This window comes from Panthera tigris, chromosome A2, assembly GCF_018350195.1.
Source record: "Panthera tigris isolate Pti1 chromosome A2, P.tigris_Pti1_mat1.1, whole genome shotgun sequence".
Taxonomy (NCBI): Eukaryota; Metazoa; Chordata; class Mammalia; order Carnivora; family Felidae; genus Panthera; species Panthera tigris.
This window is the reverse complement of record NC_056661.1, coordinates 2757004-2776111: the sequence shown is the minus strand read 5'-3', so window position 1 is coordinate 2776111 and position 19108 is coordinate 2757004. Positions and strand designations below refer to the sequence as shown.

General features: G+C 65.2%; 1 protein-coding gene across 1 annotated transcript; it reads left to right on the top strand.

The window, feature by feature from the left end:
- The first annotated feature begins 1734 nt into the window (after positions 1 to 1734).
- Positions 1735 to 14824, top strand: CACTIN (cactin, spliceosome C complex subunit). The gene is made up of 10 exons (XM_042977754.1): positions 1735 to 1992; positions 4411 to 4894; positions 7697 to 7792; positions 8288 to 8433; positions 9311 to 9473; positions 9565 to 9679; positions 12602 to 12794; positions 13423 to 13545; positions 13670 to 13956; positions 14125 to 14824. Exons 1-10 carry the CDS (start codon positions 1826 to 1828, stop codon positions 14613 to 14615), a joined length of 2265 nt encoding a protein of 754 aa, XP_042833688.1. The 5' UTR covers positions 1735 to 1825; the 3' UTR covers positions 14616 to 14824.
- Positions 14825 to 19108: the final 4284 nt, after the last annotated feature.

Sequence of the window (19108 nt, the reverse complement as noted above, 5' to 3'; positions counted from 1 at the left end):
GTTCAACTCAGAAAACTTGTATAATTTTCTGACATCAGTGCAGCCCAGCGTAAAAGAACAAACACTCCCCAGAGTTTGTATTCATTCTGCCAAACTTGCTCAAGTTGAGTAATGCATGGACCCCTTTTATAGCAAAAGTATTTGTCCAGGATTTCCAATCCAAGAAACGCTGCTTTGAAAGGTCCCATTTGTAAGCAGGACCTTGGAAGTCCAGTGTTAAAATCAGGATGCAGAACGGCACAGCTCGTTTATAAACTAGACGTGCAGATGAGATGATCTGGAACGTGCTCACCATCACGTCAGTTCAAAGATTAGTATTCAGATACTGTCAAAGATACATGTGCATTTTGAAAGTTACACGGCCAGGGGCGCCTGGGTGGCTCAGTCGGTTGAGCGTCCGACTTCCGCCCAGGTCACGATCTCTTGGTTTGTGAGTTCGAGCCCCGCTTCGGGCTCTGTGCTGACAGCTCAGAGCCTGGAACCTGCTTCGGATTCTGTGTCTCCTTCTCTCTCTGCCCCTCCCCTGCTCATGCTCTGTCTCTCAATAATAAATAAATGTTAAAAAAAAATTAAGAAAAGAAAGTTACAAGGCCAGACCCCACCCCCCCACCCCACCCCCACCCTCCACCCCCCGTCCGCATCCAATGAAAAGCAGGTTTGTTATCAAGAGGTGGTCTTCTGAAAGTCCTCCCCACCAGCAGCCCCACTCTGCGCCTTGGCTCCAAGCAGAGCATGCAAAGCTAGCATTTAGGATGATGTCGTGAAGTATTCCAAGACAAACATTTGAAGAGCTTCCAACTAGGATATCAAGTACCATCCTCTGGGGTGGGCTGGGGGAGCTTGGAACAGGACTTCAGGGTCTTCCAGACCTGCCTGCTGTGGTCCATCCTCCTCACGAGTCCAGCAGGGACTCCACCAGCGTGCCCCCCGCCCCCAGCCCATCTGTCCCTGCTCAAAGCCCTCCTGTGACACCCCAGCACCCACAGAACAAAGCTGCCCCAACCTAGTTCAGATCCCAGCTCCATGTTGCCTCGTTGGGGCTGTGGGGGCACTGTTTATTAAAGTGACTTTCCATCTCTGAGCCCCAGTTTTTACTGTCCGTAAAATGGGTTGACGGTGAATTCGTGGAGTTATCCAAGTTTGTTTTTTTTTTTAACTTAACCCTTGAAACACATAGGTATTCATTTCGAGCGATGGAATATGATGGTCGCTCTCAAGGGTCGGCCCAGCCTCAAGGCTCTTCATTCTCCGACCTGGTTTCAGTTCGTCGCCTTCCGTCGCCTTCCGGAGCAGTCTGGACTCAACCGACGACCTCGCAGCTTCACGCCCGCACCGGCTTGAGACCTCGCTAGCGTCGCTCGCCTCCCCTGGCCCCGCCCCCAGACCACGCCTCCTCTTGGTCCCTCCCTGGGGGCCCCGCCCACGTCGGCTCCACTTTCCCTCGGAGCCCATTGTTCTTGGTCCCACCTCCCCAGGCTCCGCCCCGCTCGCAGTTCCTGGTTCGCTCTGGCTCCGCCCACGGCTCCTAGCCCCGCCCCCCCACCAAGACGCGAGGACCCACGTGGGGCTACCCCTAGCACTGCCTAAAGGGCGAGCCCCCAACCCCGGAGACGAAAGTCCGGCAGAAGTCCGTCACGCGGGCCACGTTTGAGGGCAGTGGGGAAGTTACGGGGAGTCGGAGTCCCCGCGGGATGGGGCGGCGAGATCGGTTTCCATCTCCCGGCTCAGGCGCGGACGGGGCAGCCAGGCGCGCGCCGCAGGGGAAGAAGGCCCCCGGCGCAGGCCCCGGATATTTGTGTCAGCTCTGCCGCCACCGTCTCAGCTGATGGGTCGGGACACACGCTCGCGCTCGCGGTCGGCTGGTCGCAGGGGCCGCAGGCAACGGAGCGGGAGTCGGAGCCGAAGTCGGAGCGGGAGCCATGAGCGGCGAGACCGCCGGCGCCGGGACGACGAAGTACGGCGCAGGCGGAGGCGGCAGAGCCGGGAGCGCAGGTGAGGGTCTCTGCGTGAACAGCGCTGGGGATCCGGCTCCCGCCCTCGGGGAGCCAGAGACCCACGGATTAGTCAGAGAGGGCTTCCTGGAGAAGGGGACGTCCGAGTACGAGTCGCAGTTCACCAGGCAGCGAAAGGGAGGCGAGCGGCGTTCCAGGCAGGGCACCTGGTGGTTGGAGGGAACGGAAGGAGCGCAGCGAGCGAGGCGGGACGGGAAGGGGAGTAGGAGACGAGGTCGGAGCGGTAAGAGGAGACCGGATCGCGCAGTTTTGTGTGCCGTGGTGACGGGGTTGGCCGTTGCTCGGAGGCAGGCAGGGAGCCATGGGGAGGTTTTTGAGCAGAGCGATGGGGTCTGACTTACTTTGTGGAACTTCCTCCGGTTTTCGCGTGGAAAAGGGACTGAGGAGGCTGGCTGGGATGACAACGGGGAGGGGGGGGAGGAGGAGGAGGATGGTGCAGTTGTCTAGGCAACAGACGGCGGTGGCTGTCAGAGAGGAGGCGGTGGGAGGCTCGGTGGGGAAACGGGTAGGTCAGACGAAAGAGCTGTTGATGACAGGTGGCAGGACTGGGTTGACTCCTAGGACCTGGGTCTCAGCTTCCACGCGGCCAGCAGCCCCTTTCTTTTGGAAATGGGACACCTGGCCAGATTTGGCTGGAGTCTCCTCCGGCATAGAGGGACGAGAACGGTGCCAGGGACCAACTTCCAGACCTAGGTCCCGGGATGTGACCCGTGACGTTCAGGCCAGTCCCTGCCCGTCTGTGGCCCAAGTTTCCTCAAGATCTCCATGGGCGCTTTCCCAGCATGCCCAGTCTCCCGTCCCTTGGGCCCGTTCACCCCATGGCCAGAGTGGCTGTAGTCAGACATGGTTGACTTCCCTCTACATTTGAGAAGGTGGTTTTTCCTTTTTTGAGTCTCCTAAGATCATTGCAACCCAGGAATTCCAAAAAGTTACAAGCCTGTGACTCCAAGACTCCATAGCCTGTGAACCAAGAATAGTTTTTACATTTTTATTATATTTTTTTCCTTTAATGTTTATTGTTGAGAGAGAGAGAGAGAGAGAGAGAGACAGAGACAGACAAAGGGCGAGCAGGGGAGGGGCAGGAAGAGAGGGAGACACAGAATCGGAAGCAGGCTCCAGGCTCCGAGCTGTCAGCACAGAGCCCGATGCGGGGCTCGAACTCAGGAACTGTGAGATCATGACCTGAGCCGAAGTCGGATGCTTAACCGACTGAGCCACCCAGGCGCCCCAGTTTTTACGTATTGAAATGGTGAGGAAGCAGTCAAAAGGAGTATCTCATGACATGTGGAAATTGCATGAGATCTCCGAATATATTCAGGTTTTGGCGTGCACAAGCGAAAGTGTATCGGGACCCAGCCGTGTCCCTTTGTTCCTGTCTGTCCGGGGCTGCTTTCGCAGTAGGGACAGCACAGTGGTGTCCTAGACCGTCTGGCTCTTTACAGAGAAAGCTTGCTGACCCTGGTTGGGGTCCCTGGTGTTGGTGTTTTCCCCACTGGTTCACGTACAGCGGGAAGCCTTGTCGTGCCTGCATGTTTTCCGTTTGCTGTTTTCTGGTGTTTGAGTTACAAGAATCAGTCATCCTAGGTCTGTAATTCGAGTCGATGTGGTTTATGAAAATTGGATCGAATGCGTAGTCTGCACGTAGGGACTCCCGAGAAATTGGTTTCCAGGGTGTAGGCTTTGTCACCGAGCTTCGTAGGTGGAGCATTTAACAAAATAAAGAAACTTGGCTGTTGCTGTACACATTCAACGGGCCCCGAGCATTAAAGAATCTCTCTCTAGGGCTCGCACATTCCATCCCCTGCCCAGTGTTTTTCCTGGCTCTTCATTCCACTTCCCTGCTGCCCAGCTTGCGGGACCAGTGTAAACACCACCTTCTCCTGTAAGCTCTCTCTTGTCGCCTTGGACACATCAGGTCCTCTGGTTCCTACACTTAGAGCTTCTGTGCCATCTGGCCCCAGCCTGCCTCGCTGCCCTCCCTTCCTTCCTTCCTTCCTCACTCCCCCCCGTTCACGCTCTTCTCCAGCCACATGGGCCTCCACACTGCTTCTTGAACACGCCGCGTAAATTCCTGCCCCAGGGCCTTTGCTCTTGCTGTGACTGCTGCCCAGATCACTTTCTCCCTGTAGCCCCCTCCCCCACATCGTCCAGTTGCCTCCTCAGATCTGCATCCACTAACGCTAAGTCACTCTTCTTTGTGACTCGTAGCACTGTCTAGGGTCACGCTGCGTGTTTATCTGTTGACGTGAGCCTCCCAAAGGCGGGGACCGTGGGTGGCACTGCTGGTCACCGCTGTGTCCCCAGAACCTAGAACAGCGCCTGGCATAGCAGGTGCTCGGTGAGCATCTGTCAAACAAGAGACTGGCAGCGAGCGCACCTTTGCGGGTTCCCTCCCCAGGTCGGGTTCGGACGAACACCGGTGGCGGCGGCGGCGAAGGCGGCAGAGCCAGAGTCCGCCGCCCCCACGCTGGCGCTCGCGGGGCCGGTCCTCCCAGTCTGACTCCGATGACGAGCGCCAGGAGCAGCAGCGGGGCCGGTGGGCCCGCCGGCGGCGGACGCGCTCTTGGTCCCCGGGCGCCTCGGCGTCCGGCTCGGCCTCCCCGGACCGCTCCCAGAGCCCTCGGGAGGCGGCGGCGGCCCTGAGCCACCAGCACAGCCTGCAGGAGCGGCTGCGGCTGCGGGAGGAGCGGAAGCAGCAGGAGGAGTTGATGAAGGCCTTCGAGACCCCCGAGGAGAAGCGGGCCCGGCGGCTGGCCAAGAAGGAGGCCAAGGAGAGGAAGAAGCGGGAGAAGATGGGCTGGGGGGAGGAGTACATGGGCTACACCAACACCGACAACCCTTTCGGCGACAACAACCTCCTGGGCACCTTCATCTGGAGCAAGGTGAGTCCGGGGCGGTGCCCGGCGCGCGGCCCGGGTGGGGCGCCGCCCTCAGGGGTCCGCACGCGCGCTCACGAGCCCCGGCCTCTGGGGCCTTTGCGTCGCTCGCCCAAGGCGGGATTCCGGTTACAGATGCTCCGTGGTCCCCGTCGCCAACACCTCGTTCTCGACGAAAGTTACACACGGTCCCTTACCCGCCAGTCCCGCCTCGCGCTTGTGACTGAGAGCACGGCGTTCCCTCCCCCCCAGCCCTGGAGGCCGCGCCTCTGCGCCCTGCGCCTCTGTGTCCCGCTTTCTGCCTCCTTCCGAGGACACCAGTCATCAGCTGGGAGACCGTTTAGGTCCCGTGTGACCTCGTCTTAACTAATTCCACCCGCAGAGACCCTGTTTTAAAGGTCTCCACGGGTTCCCGGGCTGGTGAGTGGACGGATCTTTTTGGACACAGCTTCACGCTAACCCAGCACCCATTCGTCGTGGGGGGTGAGAGCGGGCAGGGAGGGCCTGGGGGGGCGAGAGCAGGCGGCCACGGTCAGACGCCAGGGGTCCGCCGCTCACCGCATGCGCTCCAGGCACCGTCTCTTGCCTTGGTCTTGAACACACAGCCCACCTCGGGGCGCCTGTGCTCGCCATTCCCCGACCCGGGACCCTCCCACCTCTTTCTCTGGCTGGTTCTTTCTCCTTCCTGAGGATCTCAGCTCACCCGTTCCCGCCTCCGAGGGCCTGCCCGGCCCCCTCGGCCCCACGGGTGCTCTTCCTCTCGGCGCGGCCTCGCCCTCCCTAGCGCTTTACTAGCAAACGTGTGCCGTGCGCCCGCTGGTGCTGGAGGCCGTGTGGGCCCTGGCGGGCGTCAGCGAGCAGGAGAGAGATCCCGCGGAGCCAGCCGTCTCGTGGGGGAGAGCCTGTCGAGAAGCAGATTAGCAGAGCGCGCAGAGGAGAGAAGGCAGGCAGGTGTCGGGATGCCCTGGCTGTAGTTTGAAATCAGCCAGCCCGGGGCGCGTGGGGGGCTCAGGCGGTTGAGCGTCCAACTTCGGCTCAGGTCACGATCTCACGGCTTGTGAGTTCGTGAGTTCAAGCCCCACGTCGGACTCTCTGCTGTCCTGTGTCTTCCTCTCCCTCTGCCTCTCCCGACTCGTGAGTGTGCATTCCCTTCCTCTCTCTTCCTCTCTCTCTTCCCCTCAAACATAAAATAAATAAACATTAAAAGTAGGATAAGCCAAGCCACGAGGCACCTGGGTACCTCAGCTGGTTGAGCGCCGACTCCTGATTTCAACCCAGGTCATGATTTCACAGTCATGAGATCGAGCCCCAAGTAGGCCTCTGCCCTGAGCGTGGAGCTCACTTGAGATTCTCTCTCTGCCTCCCTCCCTCCCCCTCCCCAGCCCCCTCCCCCATTTGCGCTCACTCATCCAAAAATAAGATAAGCGGGTCCAGAGAGGTCTCGTTGCAAAGCTGACATCTAAACACGGGGTCTGATCCATAACGTGTGATTCCTGCCAGGCCGTGAGCTCCGCAGGGCAAGCTCTGTCCCCAGAGCCTGGCTCACGGTCGGCACTCAGTGAGCGTCAAATGAGCGAGCTTGGTGTGATTTGCACGTGCGTGTGCTCAGATATTTTCCCTAGTGTTTCTTGGAGCCGCAGCGGCCCTGGAGAGTTGGCCCCACGGGAGGCCGTCGGCCCCTCCTGTGATAAGCACGTGGGGGGTCGGCCCCCCCGCTCAGCCTCTGAGGCCTCTCTGGGCAGGCCCACGGTTTGGGCAGCACCAGCGCTTGTCCCCCCCCCCGTCCCGGGGCCACGGGCTGGCGGAGTGGGCAGGCGCTCTGTGCCCGGCCTTGCTCACAGCGCTCTCCCTGAGCCGACTCTCCCTGCTGCGGCCGCCCGAGGTCTCCCGCGGTGAGTGACCGAGCATGATTGGAACTGGGCCATCCAGCTTCGCGTCCGTGCCCCGGGCTGCCGTTCTGCGTGGCCGTAGGGGCGAGAAGTCCGGTCACCGTTAACGCCTGAGGCGGCAGCCCAGGCTGAGGCTGGGGAGGCCAGGGGGTGGCACCGGCGTCAAGGGGTGGCCCCAAACCAGGCAGCGCAGGTGTGTGTCGGGGGGGCGCGGGCAGGGGCGTCCTCGAACAGCCCTTGTAGCCGGGTCGGTGGGGGAGCGCTCATCCGGAAGTGCGGGCTTGGCACCCGGCTAGGGCAGCAGCTGTGATGTCGGAGTCCTCGAGGGGTCTGCAGACCCTGCGCCCCGAGCGCCCTCCAGGAGGTGAGGACACAGGGAAGGAGTGTTTGTTGTGGGGCGTGGTGTCCCAGGGGTCTGTGAGCACGGGGACCGCAGTGCCCCTCCTAGCGACGCGGGCTTTCCGGCGCTGTCCCGCCCCTGCTCGCTCGCATCGGTCGTCGGACGTGCCGAGGGCGTGAGCACCCCGAGCTGGCCCAGCTGGGCTTCTGCGTGCAGCAGCCTGGCAGGTCCCGGGTGGGGTGCTCCCGTGAGTGACGCTCGGGAGCCCCCGGGGCGGGCGGCCACCTCCCCGCTGCACGTTACTGCAGGGGCTGCCCGTGCCGGAGGCTGCTCTAAGCGGTCCTGTCACGCTGGTTCTGGGAACGCTAAGGGGGCTGCGTCTTCGGAGGAGGTCAGGGCGCTGTGGCCGCAGGCACGTCACTCCTCGGGGCCGGACCCCCTTACCTGCAAAGCCGCCGCTCGGCCTGCCGGATCCGCGTCTGGGTCTCGGAGAGGGTGGCACAGGGGACCCCGGGGCGGTGCCCGGGAAGGCGGGACGGAGGCGTCTCTGCTCAACGGGCATGTGCTTGGCCCTTCCAGGCCCTGGAGAAAAAGGGGATCGGCCACCTGGAGGAGAAGGAGCTGAAGGAGCGGAACAAGAGGATCCAGGAGGACAATCGCCTGGAGCTGCAGAAGGTGGGGTTGCCCCTGGCCGGCCTGCACGGGGCCGGCCTTCGCTCGCGAGGGCCTGAGGCTGGCCCACCCTGGCTTAAGTGAAGGACCGACCCGGTGGGTGGACACAGAAACCCCCGGGGAGGCTGGCTTCAGACACGGTTGGATCCAGGGGTGCGGGCTGCGTCTCCAACCAGCCGTCTCCTCCCACCTCTCCGAGGGCCCCGTGACTTCTGGGCCTTGCTCTCAGACGCCTCCTTCGGGGCAGGGTGGGGCCAGAGTGGTCTCGGCTGCTCCTGGCTGCCGTGTCTCCAGCAGAAAGAAGCTCCTCGACCCTAGGGTCCATCTGAGGCCTCAGGCTTCCCTGGCCGGTCCGCGTCCAGGGCCGGGGCCAGGCCCGGGCTGTAGTCCCACTCCGGACCCCAGGGTCCCCCGTGGCCCTAGAGGGTGCAGGGCAGGCCCCACAAGACCCCCGGCCAGGCCCGCCTGCAGCACCCCGCCCTCCCCGTGCGCCTGCAGGTAAAGCAGCTGCGGCTGGAGCGCGAGCGGGAGAAGGCCATGCGGGAGCAGGAGCTGGAGATGCTGCAGCGGGAGAAGGAGGCCGAGCACTTCAAGACGTGGGAGGAGCAGGAGGACCACTTCCACCTGCAGCAGGCCAAGCTGCGGTGCGCCCCGCCCCGCCCCCGCCCGGAGCCCCGTCTGCCCCGGGGCCTTTGCACGGGCCCTTTGCTCCGCTTGCGATCTCCCGCCCTTCGGACTTCCACCCGCTGCCTCCCCGGGGAGTCCCTGCCTGCCCCTTGTTGCGTGCACCACTTCCTGTTTGCTCCTCCCTCCAGCCTGTCACCGGTGCCCCCCCCCCCCCATCTCCTCCTGTCTCCCGCATTGAGTTGTGTGCCGAGGAGACCTCCGAATGATCCTTGCTCCGTGTCGCGGTGCCACACGAGCTGAGCCAGGTGCCGGGCCCCTCGCGGTACCGACCGAGGCTCTCCCTCTGCACGCTGCAGCCCGCGGGGCCACGTGCTCATCAGCCCGGTTTACAGACGGGGAACGCGAGGTTCCTGGGGGCAGGGGAACGCCTGAGGCCACGCGGCAGGTGTCTGAGCCTCGGTGGCGCGTGCGCACCAGGAGCCTGCTCCCAGCCCCTCTGTCCTGCTGCCCACCAGCTGCACCAGCCCCTGGGGCTCGGACCTACCTGGTTCCGGGGCTCCCCTGGGGTAGGACAAGTGTCCGTTTCTGACACGCGTCCCCCTGGGTGTGGCACTGATGCTTCAGACCCTCCCCTGCCCCTGGGGGAGCAGATCTTCCACTAGAAGGAGGTGGTTCTCTCTGCCCCTCTGGCCCCGGCCTGTGTCTTCCGACCGCCCAATGCCCCCTCTTCCAGGAAGACCTCCTTGTCCGCCACCCCCTGCAGGCCAGGCTCTTCCCCTGGCGCCCACACGAGCCACCCCCCCCACTCCACCCCACCCCCGAAGCAGGGTCTTCAGGAGGTGGGGGGGGGGGGGGCCTCCTGGGTCCTGACGCCACCTCCCTGCTCCCTGGCAGCTCCAAGATCCGCATCCGGGACGGGAGGGCCAAGCCCATCGACCTGCTGGCCAAGTACATCAGCGCCGAGGACGACGACCTGGCCGTGGAGATGCACGAGCCCTACACCTTCCTCAACGGCCTCACCGTGGCCGACATGGAGGACCTGCTGGAGGACATCCAGGTGCCGCCCGGCCCCGCCGCCCGCCCCGCTCCCCCCCCTCCCACCGGCGCCTCACCGCCCCTCACCGCCCCTCCGTACCTTCCGCCTCCAGGTGTACATGGAGCTGGAGCAGGGCAAGAACGCGGACTTCTGGCGGGACATGACCACCATCACGGAGGACGAGATCGCCAAGCTCCGCAAGCTGGAGGCCTCGGGCAAGGGCCCAGGTAGCCCCACGCCGCGCTCTTGGGGGGCCCGTATCCGGGCGCCGGCGGGCTGGGAGCTGTCTCAGCCCGGGGCTCTCCGCCTGCCTCGGTTTCCCCATCGGGGACCTTCAAGGCCTCTCCGGGAGCCACCAGGGGGCAGCGGCGGGCTGCAGCAGGAGCCCCAGGAGCTTGGCCCCCGCGGCTCCCCCTCAGGGGGGCGCTCAGCCCAGGGCGGGGACTCCCTTCCTTCAGAGATCGCTTGGCGTCTGCGCTGGGCTTCCCGGGAGTGGCGCCAGCAGGGGCCCGTTTTGTTCGGTTTCAGGTTTTTGCCAGAAGCTTGGTGTGTTCGAGGGAGGGCGGCACCCCGCTTGTCCACTTGTCCAGGAAGCCCCTAGAGCCCCGGTCTCTTGAATCTGGTGTTCTTTCCTAATTCGCTTTCCTTTCCCTCCAGAGGGTTCCGCACAGTGTCCAGGGAGGTGACCCTCAGGGGGTGGGGGAGGGTCGTCCTGGGCCCTGGGCGTACTGAGCAGCGGCCCTGACCCCCGCCCTCCCATTGTCAGGAGCCCCCCCAGTCGTGACAGCCACAGATGTCCCCAGACATCACCTGGTGTCCCCTGGGGACAGGATCACCCTGGGTGAGACCCCTGTTCTAGAAGCTGCTGACCGACCGTGCTCCTCTCTCTTCCACCCCTTCCACCCCCAGGGGCCTGGAGTGCCTGCCCCCCACCCCTCCCCCAGGCCCATGAAAATGCCCTTGTTGCTCAGCCCAGGTTGGGGGGACGGCTTCCTCTTAGGAAAAGGAGGAATGTCTTTCGTCACGTTAAGTGCTGTTTTGTTTCCCTCTCAGCCAGCACATCCTGCAGTAACTTCTGGAGAAAGAAGGAAATCCTTTGCTCTGGGAAACGTGCGGAGCGATTTCCCTTGGGGGCAGTGAGGCCCTGGGTGTAGACCTCTGGGCGGAAGGGCCCTGACTGCCACAGGTGTGGCTCTGGGCACAGATCCAGGCCCGGGCCTCCCGCGGAACTGGCGAGGCAGCCAGACCCCCCAGAGGGTCCCCTCGGCGACCCCGGGCCTCCTTCCCCCTTGTCCCTGTGCGCGTCGTCTGTCACCCCGCACTGCCTCCTCACTCTCTCGTGTCGGAGCCCCTCTTTACTACCCCACGTCCCCCTTTCTTGTGCTTTGTCCTCTCGTCGTGTGGGACACATCCGCCAGTAACTTGTGGGGGAGGGCGGGAAGTTCTTGGACATCGTGTAGTTCGGGAAACGGGTCACGTCTGTGCTCTGCCAGGTGACGGGGGCGGGGCGCTCCCCAGACACAGAAGACCCTGACCCACCGGCTGTGGAAGAGCGAGGGCCACCCTGCCGGGGGTCCCCTGCGCCGAGTCCCCCGTCGTCTCTTGCCAGCTGCCGATTCACCCCCTTCTGTGGCCGCTTGCCTTGTCTCAGTGACAGCAGAGGCCCTTCCGTCCACTGTCCCTCCTCCCCTGTCCTGGCTGGGGTCCCAGCTGGCTCCGGGTGTCCTCAGAGATGCGCTTGTGTTTCCGTTTCTCTTTTCGGCCTGATCTCCAAGATCGTTCCCGGAGACGCGCAGAGCGTGTGTTGTGCTTGTAAATTAAGTTGGGCTTTTTCTTTCGTCTTTCATGGGAAAGTCTACCTGGACGTGGGCGCGCAGCAGTGTGGGTGTTGCGGCGAGGGGCCCCGTTACCATTCCCTGTGGGTTCTCCCCAAGCCGCTGTCCCAGAGCCCTCCGTCCCCCGCCTGGACCCGCCAGGCCCCGCGGGATGCTGGGGCGGCATCCGAACCCGCGACTCGATCTCTACACCGCGGTGTGGCAGAGCGGGGCTTGTGGGGGGCGTGAGCTGTGCGGGTGTGCACGGGGTGCGGCCCTGCCGGCGGGAGGCAGCTTCGGTGCCCTGCCGTTTCTGTATGGTCTGAGACAGGGCTGCCTGGGGCCATCCAGGTGTCGGCAGAGGGGACGAGTGTCTAGATGCTGACTCGGGGGTCCCACGGTGGTTGCCTAGAGGGACTTGGGTCCTTTTTGAGCCTGTCTGCTCTGCTGGAGCCAGGGTCTAGTGGCCGTGGTGTCAGAAGCCGGTTCTTAGCCGGGAGCACGTGTCACCCCGCACGTGCCAGAAGCTGCACGCCGAGTTCTCGCAGTGCTAGGAGGCAGCAGTCAGAAGCCCAGCAAGGTCCCTGCCCTGGGGAAGCCACTAATCAGGCATCCAGCCCGAGGGGAGCAACCAGGTGGTCCAGGGAAGGCTTCCCGGTCCACAGGGTTCTCGACTGGTGGGGTCTGGGAGGCAGGCTGGATGAGGAAGAGCATGTTACTGCTGGAAAGCAACGTATGTGCAAAGGCCCTGGGGCAGGGCTCAGTGCGTTTGAGGAGCGACAAGGAGGCTGCAGGCAGGGTCGGGTGGCACCCAGCCCTGCCCTCAGGGGTTTCTCAGTCTGAAGCCGGGGGCATGTCCCTGTGTCCCCAGCTAAATCTGGATGGGACCGAGAAGGGGCGGGCTTGCCTTCTGGGGCGGTGTCGGGATTTCCCCGCAGTGCCTGGGAAAGGAGCTGCTCTCCTTACTAGGGGAAACTGAGGCCCAGAGAGGGTGAACTATTTACCCAAGATGACACAGCTGAGACTAACAGGGCAAAATCTGAACTCCTGAGAGTCTGGCTGGCGGGCGATCCATCCCTCCTCGCTCTTCCAATGCGGGTGGGGGCGCAGTGCTGGCTGGGAGTTGGCAGACCCGGATGCCAGGCTGAGAAATGTCCGCCCGGCAACCCCAGCCCCACTCAGAGCCTTCCCGACTAGGATCCGCGGCCCGGTGCCCGCTCCGTGTTAGCAGGGTCCAGCCAGGGTCAGGGGAGGAGCCGTGTGGGCCAAGGGAAGGGTCGGAGCCCTGCCGCCGCCCCCTCCCCCCGCTGAGCGCCCCCCCCCCCCCCCCCGCAGGTGAGCGGCGAGAAGGGGTCAACGCCTCGGTCAGCTCTGACGTGCAGTCGGTCTTCAAGGGGAAGACGTACGGCCAGCTGCACGTCATCTTCCAGGGCATCGAGGGCAAGATCCGGGCCGGGGGCCCCAACCTGGACATGGGCTACTGGGAGAGCCTGCTGCAGCAGCTTCGAGCCCACATGGCGCGCGCCAGGTCCGCGTCACTTCACGCCGGCGTCACTGACGCGGGGAGGGGGCGGGGCCGGGGGCCGCCCCGCCCCTCCGGCCCGCTGGACACGCCCGCTGGGGGCGGGGCCTGCGCAGGAGGGTGGGGGTGGGGGTCAGCTGGCATCACGCGGGCCCCAGGCCCGCTGTTCCCTGCACGCCACCCCACCCCCCCCGCGCGCCTTCTGCCCACTGCGCACCCTCCGTGTACAGATTCTCGGCGTGTTTGGCCGCGCTGTGTAAACACGGCCCTGTGTGCTGCTGACTGCGGCGACATCTCTAAGTTTATTCTCCTCGCCGCCCCCGCGTCCCGTGTGCCGTTCAGCCCGGCTCGGTGGCTCGCGAGGCGCACGAGTCCCCCGAACCCCCCCCCCGTTCCCCCGTTCAGGGACTCGGTCCTCCCAGCAGGGTCTGTGGCCTTGAGTCCCAAACCCGGACCCAGACGCCCCGCCCCACCCCCACCCTCCACACCCCTGGCCTGGGGGGGGAGGGGCGGTGCTGCTGCTCCCCCAGGCTCCAGGTCCTCCCTCTGAGTGAAAGGGGGTCATGAGATCGGCGGGGGGGGGGGGGGGGACAGGGCCCCGGGCGTGGGGGGTGACCGCCGGCCGGCGTTGCAGGCTCCGCGAGCGGCACCAGGACGTGCTGCGGCAGAAGCTGTACAAGCTGAAGCAGGAGCAGGGTGTGGAGAGCGAGCCTCTGTTCCCCATCCTCAAGCAGGAGCCCCCGTCGCCCGGCCACAGGTAGGTCGGTCGCCGGAGGTGCCCCCTCCACCCCTAGGCCGGGGACCTCCGCAGGCCCCGCCCCCCGCGACCTCCCCGCCGCCCGCCGCCGTCCCTCCCGTCTCGTCTCGTCTCGTCTCCGCAGCCTGGAGCCTGAGGACCCTGCCCCGACCCCACCCGGGCCCTCCTCCTCCGAGGGGGGCTCGGGGGAGCCGGAGGCGGAAGGGGCGGCCCCCGCGGAGGGCGAGGCGGACGGGGAGGCCGTGCTCATGGAGGAGGACCTGATCCAGCAGAGCCTGGACGACTACGACGCGGGCAAGTACAGCCCCCGGCTGCTCACGGCCCACGAGCTGCCGCTGGACGCGCACGTGCTGGAGCCCGACGAGGACCAGCAGCGCCTGCAGCTGTCCCGGCAGCAGCTGCAGGTCACAGGTGAGGGCCGTGCGGGGAGACGTGTCCCCGAGCCCCCGCCCCGCCCCGCCCGCCTCCGGTCTCGGGGTGGGGTGGGGGCGGGGACACACGCCGTCGGTGCCCCCGCCCGGGGACGCCCGCCAGGTCGGGGCACGGAAGGGGCGGCTGACACGCGGCCCCCGCCCGCAGGGGACGCGAGCGAGAGCGCGGAGGACATCTTCTTCCGGCGGGCCAAGGAGGGCATGGGCCAGGACGAGGCGCAGTTCAGCGTGGAGATGCCGCTGACCGGCAAGGCCTACCTGTGGGCCGACAAGTACCGGCCGCGCAAGCCCCGCTTCTTCAACCGCGTGCACACGGGCTTCGAGTGGAACAAGTACAACCAGACGCACTACGACTTCGACAACCCGCCGCCCAAGATCGTGCAGGGCTACAAGTTCAACATCTTCTACCCCGACCTCATCGACAAGCGCTCCACGCCCGAGTACTTCCTGGAGGCCTGCGCCGACAACAAGGACTTCGCCACCCTGCGCTTCCACGCGGGGCCGCCCTACGAGGACATCGCCTTCAAGATCGTCAACCGCGAGTGGGAGTACTCCCACCGCCACGGCTTCCGCTGCCAGTTCGCCAACGGCATCTTCCAGCTCTGGTTCCACTTCAAGCGCTACCGCTACCGGCGGTGACGGCCGGGGCCCCTCCCGCCCGGACTGGCCCACCTCTCCCCGGGCCCTCCCCGCGCGCACGCTCGCCTTCCCCGGGGGAGCCCCCCGCCTGGGAGGGCGGAAGGCGGGCCGGCCGGGCCGGCCCGGGGTCCTCACACGCAGGACGGGGCGGGGGAACTGCGGCCCGAGCCCTGCCCCACGGCACCCGCCCTGAGCTGGGGGTGCCAGGCCTTGGGGGGGGGGGGGGGCGGGGGCGAGTCCAGGGCGGCTGCGGGACCCCGCCCCCTCCACCCCCGCACTCTGGTCCCCCATCCGGCCCCGCCCCGGTGCTGGTGCGGGGCAGGCCTCCCCGGCCTCTGGGCGTGCAGCTGCGGTGCCCCCCATCGGGCCCGGGTGCCCCCCCACCCCATCCCCCGCCCACGCTGGGACAGCCGTGCTCCTGGAGATCCTCTCTCGGCCACCACGGAGCTGCCTCCGCGTTTCTGCGGGCCTGACAGGTGCGGCCGCCGCTGGGTCACACGCTGCCAGCGGTGGGGGAGGGGGCGCCCCAGGAACGTTTCTTCCAACGTTTTGTTACAGAGACGTCTCCGTGGGAAGGGGGGCCAGCCCCACCTGGGCTCCTCGGCCGGCCCACCCGGACGCCCCGGAAAGATTTTAGGTTGTTTCTCTAAAATGACTTTTTTTAAGGTGTGGGGAAATACCTTATTTTCACTTAATTGGCCTATTCACAGAGTTGCATGTTTTTTTAATAAACACTTTATTTTAGAGTACTTCTACATTTTCAGAAGCTCTGCAGACCGGGCCCCTCCCCCCCCCACCGCCCCGCCCCGCAGCCAGCAGTCCGGCCGGTAACGTCCTGGGGAGCAACGGGAGCCACGGCGGGCACGTCGCAACCGAGGCCCTCAGCACAGCCAGGGAGACCTTTTCTTGGTTAATTTTTTAGTTTTTAACTGTTGGCTTTAGTGTTTTTGGGAGAGAGTGCGAGTGGGGGAGGAGCAGAGAGAGGGAGACAATCCCAGGCAGGCTCTGAGCTGTCAGCACAGAGCTCGATGCTGGGCCCAAAGTCCCAGGCGCCCCGAGAAAGACCTTTTAAAAACAACCGTGACACTTCAAAATAGTCCGCAGCAGTAGCCCCTCAGGAAGCTTCTGGAAGTCCACAGGCCTTCTCGCCCCTGCCCCTCCCACAAGGAGCGGATGCTGGATGGGGAGTAGCTGCCCTCCCAGGCCCCAGGGGATGTCGGCCCGTGGGGGTGGGGGTGGGGGTGGAGGGATGCTGTTCGGCACCTACCCACCCCCCACGACAGGGAGGCATCCGGTCCGGGATCCACGGCCAAGATGGACCCTCCCCAGGCCGCTGGTCACTCCCAGCCCTGCCCTCACACCAGGTCGCTGGGCAGCACGGTGTGTTGGCTCAGCCCGGAGGTGCGTCTGGTCAAGGGGCCTCTGAGCCGCAGACCCCGGCCCGCCCAAACCATGGTCCGCGGTGAGGAGCACCCGTTGTGGCATCATATGGGGCACGGCTGTCCCCTTCAGACCCCCTGGCAGAGACATCACTTGACTGTCACAGCGATCTCAGAATCTCCTTTGGATCTGGGCGGTTGGCACCAGTTGGTTCCTGGCGGGTGCCGCTGTCCCTGAGGTCGCGACAGGCCCCTGGGAGCAGGGCTGAGTGGGGCGGGCCCAGGAGGCACTCTGGCCCCAGCTGGCTGCCTGCTCACAGGGCGCCTAAGGCCTTTAACGGGCGCCATCCGGACCCGCCTGGCTCCACGGGAGGGCGCGCGCTTCTGTCCTGACGAGGCCGCCCACATCCTCAGGCCTGGAAAGCGGCGGTCAGGGTTAGAATCCGGGTTTCTGCAGCTTGGAGAATCCCACCTCCCGGGCCACTGCCCATGTCCTGGCATCAGTTTCTCCCATCTGCTCCCCGGAGAGTCCCAGCCCCTCACACCCCCCTCTGCAGTCCTGGCGGGGTGACGACCCGGCCCTGGGGGGGGAGACGGCTGCACTAGGAGGGAGAACGGAATGGCCATCCCCCCCGCCCCCTTCCGACCGGTGGGAGCTTAGAGCCAGGAGCCCCCGGGGGGAGGGAGGAGGCCTGGGCTCAGACACCCCCAGCTCAAGGTACGGCTACGGCGGGGACAGGCAGTGGGTCTGGGGGACCCGGGAAGGAACACAAGACTTTCCGGAGAAGGGGCACAGGCGCTGGGCAGGACGGGGCTACAGGTGAGGCCAGGGCAGGGCCACAGCCCAGGCCCTGGACTCCTCCCCCGGGCACTGGGGAGCCACAGCCGGTGAGTGAGTGAGCCGGACAGGACCACGCGCTAGGGGTCAGGGAGGCGCTTCAGGCAGACGGGAGGCACCGTGGCCCCCACCCTGGCCCAGGGTCCACCCGGGGCGTTAAGCTGCCCCCACCCCCCACCGGGTCGTTTTCCGCCCTTGGCTGTGGAGGCTAAGAATAGACACTCCCTTCCTGGCCCCCACCGGAAACCACAGCCACGGGGGGCACATCCTGAGCCTGGCCTCGTTCCCACCGTCCGCTCCCCCCAGGCCATCTCCGCCCCTCCCAGGCCTCCCTAGCTGACTGAGCGGGGTGGGGTCGGGGAGGCAGGGAGGACAGGAGGCGGTGGAAGTCACAGCTCATGTTCAAATCCCACCCACACGCGGCCGTGGACGCATCATTTCTTCCCTCCGGACCTCAGTTTCCCCATCTTTTTTGTTTGTTCTTAATATATTTTTTTTTTAACGTAAGCTCTACACCTAACATGGGGCTCGAACTCACAACCCTGAGACCAAGAGAGTTGCGCGCTGCGCCCACGAGCCAGCCGGCCCCCCCCCCCCCCCGGTCTTTCCCTGTCTTCACGAGCGTCTCTCCCCGCCGCCGCGCAGAGCTGCCGCGAGGCCCAGGCCAAATGCGAGTCCAGTGCCCTTCTCCGACGCCTGCTGTGGCCGGTTCCCAGAAGGGACGTTGCCCTTGTTATCTCGGCCCAGAGGAAGTGGGGAGAGGACAGCCTCCCTCCAGCCCCGCGCCACAGCCGCTCCATCACATCTGCCTCCTTGCGATTCCCGGAAGCCGCACGCTCGGTCTCGTCTCTTAAGTTTCAAACGGGGAGTGTCTGTTGCCACCGTGTCTCTCGGACCTGGCGAACTCCTGTCCATCCTACAAAGCCCCGGCGCCGACGCTCCCCACCCCCCACCCCCGCCTCAGTTCCACCCCTTCCCGGCTCACCTCTGGGCCCTGCCTGACCACAGAAGGTGGTCTTTCTTTCTCCAGCCAGGGGGGGGCATCCTCGAGGGCAGGTCTGACTCCACATTGTCCGGCCACATGGGCTAGGACACAGAATTGCACTGGAAGAGGGTTGGAGGGTAGGAGAGTAGGCTTTACGGGGCGGGGGGCGCGGGGTGGGGGGGGGAGTCCTCTGAGCCAGGGCTCTGCCAGAGGCCGGAGTTGGGAGTTGGGGGGATCCCCTACCGGGAAGGATGAGAGCTGATGGGCTCACTGCCTCAGGGCCTCAGACAATGGGATAGGGCAGGGGAGGGGCCTTCTGGAAGGATGCTGGGTGTGAGTGAAGGCTTGGAGGCGGGAAGGATGGTGGAGGGGCAGCCAGAGAAGGGGTGTCAGACACGCAGGGGAGGGCGGGAGCACGTGGTCCTCACTCAGAGCCTGACCTCAGGCGACCCTCCCAGATCCCCGAGCACTGGGTGGGGCAGAGTCAAGGCCAAACCGGTCAGTCCTGGCCCACTCGGGGCCTGACGTGGGGCCAGTGAGGCCCAGGGGATCCCTCCACGCCCAAGTCCTGCCCTGCACGCAGCTTCAAGGGCTCCCGGACCCCCTTCACCCACCTAAGGACCGTCTAGCACAGGTCCGTGCTGTAGCCGTCCCCAGCCTGGTCACCCTCTGTTTTTGTGGCTGAGGAGACTGGCCCAGAGCCCTGGGTCTGGGGGTGGGGGGGGGGGTCTTCAAAAGGAAGTGGACCCTGCCTGGGAGCCCACGCCTCATCCTCCCATCAGTCCTGCGGGCACCGGCAGACAGCCTTTCCCACCTGACACTGGGGTAGGGGGTGGAGGCCAGGGGGGAACGGACCCCCTCACTGCAGGCGGCCCTCCAGGGGCGGTCCCTTCGCTGGTTTCACTGCCATCTCCAAGCCTTTGTCCTCACAGGACCCTCCCCCCGGAATGCGGCGACCCACCGCGTCCCACCGACCTGCTCCAGGAAAGCCTGTCTCAGCGGGACGCCCGTCCTCCCCTCTAAACAGACCCCCCGCATTGATTAGGTACCTACTGTGTGCCAGGCCCAGCCCCACCAGGTTCACCGGCTTAGAGCCCTGGGCCCCTCGGGGCCTGATTCTGCCGGGAGGGGGGGTGGGGAGGGGAGGGGGACGCCCGGCCCCTCCCGATCTCGGGTGCTGCCCAGACGGTGAACAACGCGGGGCCTGGCGGCAGAAGTGCAAAGAGGGGGCCCAGCTGGGGGGGGCCCAGGCTACAGTCCCCCGAGAGGGCCCCGGCCACCGCATCCCTGT